The 8,687-nt window shown below is 42.8% G+C and overlaps 1 protein-coding gene across 2 annotated transcripts in view; it reads right to left on the bottom strand.

Annotated features, from left to right (window-relative positions):
- Positions 1 to 2,234: 2,234 nt before the first annotated feature.
- Positions 2,235 to 8,687, bottom strand: part of gpc4 (glypican 4) — a 27,273-nt gene continuing 20,820 nt past the window's right edge. The window contains exons 3-9 of one of the 2 annotated variants that reach the window (XM_035669146.1): positions 6,288 to 6,685; positions 5,735 to 5,900; positions 4,709 to 4,839; positions 4,474 to 4,620; positions 4,265 to 4,389; positions 3,993 to 4,165; positions 2,235 to 3,905 (exon numbers count right to left, since the gene is read on the bottom strand). In XM_035669146.1, the coding sequence (XP_035525039.1) occupies positions 3,682 to 3,905; positions 3,993 to 4,165; positions 4,265 to 4,389; positions 4,474 to 4,620; positions 4,709 to 4,839; positions 5,735 to 5,900; positions 6,288 to 6,685 (1,364 nt within the window). In that variant the 3' untranslated portion in view covers positions 2,235 to 3,681. Of the gene's footprint in view, positions 3,906 to 3,992; positions 4,166 to 4,264; positions 4,621 to 4,708; positions 4,840 to 5,734; positions 5,901 to 6,287; positions 6,686 to 8,687 lie in introns of both variants that reach the window. The other variant, XM_035669145.1, reaches the window with a different exon arrangement.

The following is an 8,687-nucleotide window of genomic DNA, read 5'->3' as shown; positions in this document are numbered from 1 at the left end:
TTTAGTGGCATCTAGCAGTGAAGTAGAAGTTCCCAAGTGACTGAATGAGAAGTGTGTAGGAGAAATTACGGTGACTGTGAAACTCGTGAAAAACTCAAAAGACCTTGTGTACAGCCAGTGTCTGTTCTGGGCCACTGTAGAAACATGGAGGTCCGTGGAAGATGACCTGCAGCCTCTGTAGACAAAAACAGCTCATTCTAAGGTAACAAAAACACAACAAACCCTATATTCAGGTAATTATACACTTGTTAAAACACACATATGAATATTATATTCCATATTTGACAATAGATCCTACCAAATGTTACACACTGGACCTTTAAATACCGAACACAGGTAACATTGAGACCATGCGTTTTCTGCCTGATCTGTGCGACGTCCTTAACTGTAAAAAAGAAAGTTATTTATTCTGTACCAGGCAGCTGATGGGCTGATGGGCAGTGGCCAAAGCCTTCTGCATATTTGACCATAAGTGAAAGTATTCGGATTATGGACAGTGGAAGTAGCTAGTCTACTTGTACGACATTGTAGTTTAATTGCTGTTACAAAGCCACAAAAACCTCAAAGAACACACAACCTGTTTTTTTTTTGTTTTTTTTAAAAGGTTGATCCCCCAAACTAAAAATGTAAATGCAGCATTTTACATCAGCTTTATTTAGACTCCAGTGTTGACCACTTTTCACACTATGTTGATTCTTACCTGAAACTCCGGACACTTGAACATCTAAATAAAGTGAGACCAGTCAATCAAGAGAGTTGATAAAATGAAACAATTCACAAGCATTTTAAATATTGGCAGTCTTTATTTCAACAAGACTAAGAAATGTTGTTTAATATACATTTTCTCTTACAATTTAACATCTATCTCATCTTGTTTTTTCCATAACATTTAGGAGATACTCTGACAAGTAAAAATCTGGTGAACTGTTACGGCCTCTTTCAGAGACATCTAAAACGGCTGCTCTTTATTTACACTTTATTTTTTTCAGTCAGTCACTCAGTCTCTCCTCAGAAAATGAGTCTTTTCTGTTCTTGTGGGCCAAAGGCTGATGAAAGGCTTTCAACACATGTCCAACTCAACTTTCAAGTCACTGGACTGAAGTTGTTCTGTGGATCAAATGAACAACATCCGGCTGCTGGACCAACTCCTGCCTGCCGGAAAATGTTGCTGCCCTGGCCCGCAAGCACAGACATTTACCATCATCACCCAAAACCTCTGACTCTCAGAAAGCTGGGTCTCCTAACACTTGACACAATTCTTCCACATGACACAAACACATGCACAAACCCTTGTAGAAATGTTGGTGGAACACAAAAAAATTAGGAGAATTGAACCGGTCACATGCAGAAGTAATGCCAAGTAAATTAAAAAGTAAATTAAGGCTTCAGTATTTTAAAGTGGGTTGTTTAGCTGTTTCATCAAATCCTTTCAAAGTCAGATTCTTATTATGGATGTCCTCGTTGATTGGTTCCAAGTCTGTTAATTGGGAACATAACTTTTTTGGGAAGAAAATGTCATGCAAGCCTACAATCAACCTGTCAATTTCAGAGCCAAACAAAAGGCATCTTGACTACCATCTGTCTAAACTGCAGCCAGTTGTTTCAGACCTGCAGACAAATGTGAAACATGCAAATCCATTTTTCAGTTTTTACAAAAATACATATTCAAACCCTCCAAATCTGATCAATTTAATCCATCACTTTTAGAAATGTATTATTTTCACATACGTTTTGCATATCGAAACATTGTGAATACTGTATTGTGGATCATCTATGTCCGTTCTAAAAGCATGTTTGCAGTGACATTAAAATACATGCATAAGTTACTGTACAAAGCTACGATGATGCAGCATCATTTTAGAAATGAAATGTCCAGGTAATGCAACTTAACAGACCTGATTATCAAATTAGAAGATATAGAAGATGGTAAAAATGTACTCAAACACCTTCCAGGGAATCTGAGCAGATAATAGATACAAATCATCAACATCTACATTCTTTTTTTTTTCTTTACCTCAAGAAGTTGCTAGTAATGTACCAAGGTTTAAAAAAAAAAAAAAAAAAAGATCAGGCACCATACATTGCATTAATTTTGGTAGCACTTGTGACAATACTTCAACATTCCACCTCAAGTTGACAAGATGAGAACCATGAGGATGAGGATAGGTAGATTAAATGGTTCAGAATGAGTCCATTTATACTGACACAGGCCATTTAAGAGGTACAAGTGTGTATTGTGGGATGGGGGATGTGGGCAAAAAAAAAAAAAGATCCCCCAAAAACTGTGCACACTGACCAAAAAGTGCCCCCAATATCTGTGCACACTGTCCTCTTCCACCACCTAAAACTAGCAGTAAAATCCACTGTAGTACCTAATATATATCTTCATACCAAAAATAGCTAAAAATTACAACACCTCTTCAACATAAAACCCTGTATTAAAATAATCTTTCTTGATTTAATTTGATCAAAAGCACTGTCTTTTGTTCCTCTTCTCTAGTTTAGTGTGAAATGCTCCGAACATACATGTTGCCACCTTTATCTTTTCAAACAAGTAAGACTGTATAGAGTCAGATCCTCTGTGCTGAACTGAACTTACAGTACCAAAAAGGGCATTCAGGACTTGTCAGCTTTGCCTTCTTTAGGGGTAATGCCAGGGGAGTCCTTCCTCTTCCACGCCAGTTACCTTTCACCAGGATGCCAGCCACATATCTCAACTCTATCAGACACTTTCAAACTCAACATCACTAGATTGCACTGACAATGAGAGCATGCATGAGGTATGACCTTACTATTGAACTGTTTAAGCTGAGGAAATTAAATAAAAAAAATTAAAAAGTTAGGTTGTGATAATGCTCTTAGCAGACATACAATATGCATGTTTGGGCTCGCAGAGTGCCCCAAAAAGCTCTTCTAAAGAATGATTCCATCTCCAGGTCAAACATAAATACCTGTGCTGTAACTTCTCTCACTGTATTTCTGAGAGATGAAAGATTTTTAAAGTCTCTCCAAAGCAAAGCAAACAAAATCTCCAACTCTTCCTTAGTTGAGAGACAGCTAGCTTCATACTATCTGACCGGCTGATGTATGTTAATGTATAAATGCAAAGACACCAACATTCACAGTATGCACATTCATAATGTGCAAAAATAAATGATTGTTATAAACTGTTAATATTCATAACAACATTACACGATTTGTTGATCTCTGAATAATGTAAAGAAAGAACATCCTCAGAAATATGTCCCACCACAGGCACTCAATGTTCAACCAAATATCTCTTTTTGTTTAGTTGTCAGATGGCAATCATTGAAGAAGGCACAAAAATGAATTATGAGATTAAATTGCCAAAACAAGACAATTATATAATGTTTGTAATGCTGCAAGCAGAACCATAGTGTAGCTCCAAAAGAGCCATAAGGAGTAAAGGTTTATCTGGGGGAAAATGGGATAAAAGGTGGATTTCTGGGGAAGAAAATCATATTGCTGTACACTGATGTCCTTAAAAACATACAAACAAATAATTAAAAGTGAAGTTATTGTAATATTAAGAGTCCCCTCCCCCCCCAAATGGCGGACAGTCCAAGGTCCTGAAGGCAGTCTTTTTAAAGTCTCTCTGACAGTTTTCCCCTTCACTCCGTCATTCCTGGTCGTTCTCTTCCTCTCCCTGCCCAGCCAGTTTTATCTCAAGTGGGGAGCAAGAAGGGCCAGAGCCAGCCCACAGAGCGCCAGCGCCATGCTTCCCTGTGAGGCGACCGCAGCTGATGGACGCACCACCACTTGATTAACCCGGGGATTGCCGGTGTTCGGTGGAGTGGAGAAGTAGATGTCCCGATCTGTGTCACAGGATGGTGAGTCGCAACCGCTACCGCTCTCTCCTCCATCTCCTCCACTGCCATCCTCATCTGGAAAGAAAAGATACAATGGTCAGATGTGTTCAACTTAGACGTTATGTCATAAAGAAAATCCTGAAGAAGGTTAACCATCCTCACCGTTATCAATGGAGATGTCATTGCCGCTGTGCGCAGCTTTGAGCCAGCTCGTCATTTCCTTCAAAGCTGCAATCTGACTGCGGATCACAATGTCTGGCTTTGTTATGTCCACTTCCACGTCAGGGTTTGACACCTGATTGGCCAGACCATTGCCCATGACAACTGACTCGTACCTATGTAGAGTGAGAGGCAATGTTAGTAAGCATGTTGTGAGTATCTTACAATACTTCACAAACATTACAGTTTAGATTCTGTAAGTGTGTGTATCTTACCTGCTTTTTGCTGTTCCATTCCAGCACTCGTCCCCAGGTGCAATCCTCTCACCTGCACACACGGTCTCTGGCAATGTGGACCAGAACTTCTTTGCATGTTTCAACTTCTTCTTCACATCATTTGTCTGCATGGATAATACACAAAAACAAGTCAGACATGACAACATAAAGCAAAGCGAAAGTATTCTGTAGTAGTTCTTGGTCCTTACCAATCGATCTAAACTGGTCCCTGCAGCGGTGGTGGGCCTGGCATCAGGACTGTAGGGGCGGAAGCGGCCGGTAAAGCCTGTTTCCTTGACAGAACGTGTGGAACGGAAGGCCGCGTTTGGTTTAGGCTGACCACATCCTTGGAAAACCTGCCAGAAAGGTATAAAGTGAAGTTAATAGAACTGATTCTGTTTATCTCTCGTCTTTCTTTTATAAATGCAGTAAAATAATACTGACCTTCTGCGACACTTGCATGCTGTTCTCCTGCATGTTCATGATGGCCTCTGAAATCTTCACGTCGATGGGATCCATGACGGACTCAAAATTAAAGGGACCCTCGAGCCTCTCAGCTAGACTAAGCATGGCATCTGAAAACCAGAATATGGGTGATAACATTAAAAACAGCACAAGAAATTACTTTCTATTTCTTCAGTTAAGCTTGACGTTACAAAAGGCTGCCACTAGGGGGAAGCACATGCCCAGGAGCAGCAGTGTTAACCAGTGAAACTGAGCCCTCAGATTATGGCAGAGTAAAGCTGTAGCAGAGTGAAGAGGCAGCATAAACCAGGCGACTCCACAGACAGTAGCAGTGTCAGCAGCCAGGGATAAACACATGTAATGGTTGGTACAGAAGTCGGGAAACATCTTTTGTCACATGACTGAGTCATGTATACTCTGTAAATACAGATGAGAACAGTGAACATATCCAACCCTGAATGTAATGAAACTGATCTGGATCTGTGTTTATACAACACAGGAGCTGCATTCATCCTGTGGGTCACAACATGTACAACTTGGACAACCCCTCCCTCTCGTACTTATACAAGATACTAAAGAATGAGGGATGTGTTAGTACATGTTTTTTTTGTTTTTTTACAATAAACACTGTGTCCCTTTGTGAAACATGTTCTTGCTAAACTGAAGTGCAATAACCCAACTGAATACACTGGAAAAAATCTCTCTCTCATCTAATCACCCCAGTTTCATCATGGCACCAATCCCATCATGTCACACTGGTTTCATGCCCACAAGGGTAAAGAGGGGTGAATATTTAGATAACGCTGAGTGGATTAGGTTAGATAAGAGCAAACTTTAATGATTCTTTGGTTAAACATGAACACTGCAGTGGCAACTTGGAGCTGTTCAAATATACTCGGTTTCCAAATCAAACACAATTGTGGTTTAGCAGCTCAGGTTAGGTTAGTTTAGTTTAGTTTAATAGTGGCTGCAGAAGGTGTCCTTTTTCACATCACGGTCACTTACCGAGGAAATTGTTCCATTCTGTGTCCAAGTCGGCTTGGTTGGCCAGACACCCACGCAGCACATTCAGACAGTAATTCTGGCAGGGTTTCAGGGCCACTTGGCCCGAGCAGTAGGGACAGTACAACATCTTCATGGCCGCTCGCACACAGCTGGGAGACGCGCTGACCTGGAGGCAGGGGGGCAGTTAGCAGACTGTTATCATTGCACCACCGCAAAAACACTCATCTAACACCACCATAGACAAATACTTGGACTATGAAAAAGCATGACCATTCATTTTATAAGCAAAGTCCACAGAGCAGTATAATCTAATCACCGATGAATCACTCACTACAGTGGAAAAACATGCCATACCACAACAGTCAAAGTGGTTTATGTTATCAGAGACACTGTAATGGACCCGCAGCCAGTTTTTTCCATATTGCAGATATGAAGTCAGAAACACAGAAGGGAGGGATGGACAGAGCTTTTGCGAGGAAAAAACCTTCTCAGTGTCTGGTAGACTGCCCTTTTTTAGCAAAGACAAAAGCTCCACAAACACCTTTAGACTTACCGTGGAAACTTTGTTGACCACATCTGGCATGAGCGTCAGGCCACGCACAAAGGTGCGTGCAGCAATGAAGGCACGTGTCAGTTGGATGCGGAGCTTGCGAGGCACATCACCGAAGGGCTGCAGCTGCTCCGTGTGCTGGCTCACGCACTCCATGTAGGCATCGCTGAATTCGTACTGCACGTTGACCAGCCGAAACATCCTCTCCAGGAGGTCGGCCCAGAAGTCTGACAGCATGGAGTCCAGGTTGACAGAGGTGCTGCCATGCAAGTAGTACCGAGTCAGGGCCTCGAAGAAGTTTTTAAACAGTTCTGCGTTCTGCACGTACATCATCCCGTATGTTCGCACAAACATGTTGTGCAGAGAGAGCTCTGCATTTTTCAAAAGCTCACGGAAAAACTCTGTGGAGAAAAGAAAGAGGAGGGGGATTAGTGTGATGACTAAATGTTGAGACTGCCAAAGAACCAGAACAAACAATCTTCCATTGTTCACATTTCATGTCTGTCTAAGGGGAGGGATTATATTAAAGATGTTACAAAGGAAATTGAATCTGTATGATAGATAACATATTGTTTGGGACATCTACAGAGACTGAGAGCTGAGTTTATCTATCTTTAACTCAATAACTTCTGCTTATGATTTTTGGGAACAGCAAATTCACACTTTGTGGGTATCCCATTACAAAACATAAGGCAACACACAAGCACATTGTAAAGTTTTCATCAAGTTACTGAAATATACAGATTCCAGCATGACCACAGTGTATGTAAATAACTAAAAGATTGTTGTTGTGTGACAAAATAACATTTCAAAACTGCAATATTACGGCCGCAAGGCTAGTGCATCTGAAGGTCCTGATACACCCTTGTTTTCTGACTCTACGCCTGTGTGGCCGCCACCATTTCAAATCAGATTGGTGGTCATTCCACTTCACCTGTGCCCATGTCCTGACATTTTGAGTATCTCAACAGAAACAGCTTAAGCATAAAATCTTGGATGAAAGGCAAAGGAATGTGTTATGGGAATGGGGACGGTTGGAAAAGAGGGGATGAGAGGAGTGAAGCACAAGGGGTGAAAGGTGGAGCTGGAGCATCTCTGTCAGGCTGAACGAGCAGCGCTGCTCCTTGCTCTGTAGACTTGCCATTCAGCAGAGACGTCTCTCCACATCAAGCCGCTTCAAACTGACCACCATCAATGGCATTTTTCTGTTGTCACATTCCATTCGCTTTCCTTTCTCCCAGCTTCTCTTGGACTGTCCTTCAGAGGCATTTTCAATAGGATTACTGAATAATGCGACCCCCCTCCCCTCTTCCCCTCCCGTATATGGACCTGTACCCCCCTTCCCCATCCAGCTTTGCATCTCCCTCCCTCCGCTGCTTTCACTTCATCAGTTCCTTCAGAGAGCTCTCTTCACTAGAGACAGGGAACAATGACCTACTTCATCCTGAGGAATGTCCATCACCCCCCCTCACCGCTTTCCCCCACCCCCAATAATCCAAGCCCCTTCTCCCACGGACACCCCCTCCTCGCCCCCCCAACTTTCTTAATCTGAACAAAATGAGAATTCCTCAGAGTCTGTAAAAAAAAATGCTTCACCTTCAGTCTCGCGTGCATGCATGCATACACTCACCCCCTTTCACTCATCTTTCTCTCTTTTTTTACCCACTCCGTCTCCCCTTCACTGCCCCGTGCGCACAAAACTTCTGTCCCACTGCAGTTTCTCTGGGTGCCCTCTGCTTGGCTTTGAAATGTAAAGTTCCCATGCTCTCACAGAGGGAGTCACTAAACGCTCCCTGCCACCAGCACACACACAAATACACACACACACACACACACACACACACTAAAACAGTCCCCAAGTAGCGCTGTCACTTCCACTTCAGACTGACACACTAAAAAGAAAAAATGAGGTAGGGGAGGGTTAAGTTGAGGGCTTTTTTAACTCCAAATCCCCACTGTGTCGCCAAGGATACCGGAAACACTGCAGCCCCTCCATTTACCTCCCCACCATAATTGCCCCCCAGCACACACACACACACACACACACACACACAGCTAGGGGAGAGGGCACCAAGTTCCACGCTCCATTGACAGAGATTAAAACAAAAGGTCCACCCCCACCCCTGGAATGTCATAGTAGCCACAAGTTTAAAGTCAGTGAAAGGAGACGGAGGAGGTGAAGAGGAGGAGGAAGAGGCATGAAGCAGGAGAACAACCCTAAACTATTTCCTTCCTACAGTTTATTAGTGCGGTAATGCCTATATGCTAAACAGATAAGCCCTGTAATGAGTTAAACCCACTGGTTATACAGAGAGCGGCCTGTGCAGGGTGTGTGCAAGCGGTGGCAGCGGAGGGAGGTTGGGGGGGGGGTCCTTTGGGCCCAAGCCGGGGGTCTGAAGCATG

This window comes from Morone saxatilis, unplaced genomic scaffold (assembly GCF_004916995.1).
Source record: "Morone saxatilis isolate NCDOM2014 unplaced genomic scaffold, NCSU_SB_2.0 Contig22, whole genome shotgun sequence".
In the NCBI taxonomy this organism is placed as follows: Eukaryota; Metazoa; Chordata; class Actinopteri; family Moronidae; genus Morone; species Morone saxatilis.
The sequence above is the reverse complement of the archived record's forward strand: the minus strand, read 5'-3'. Positions and strand labels throughout refer to the sequence as shown.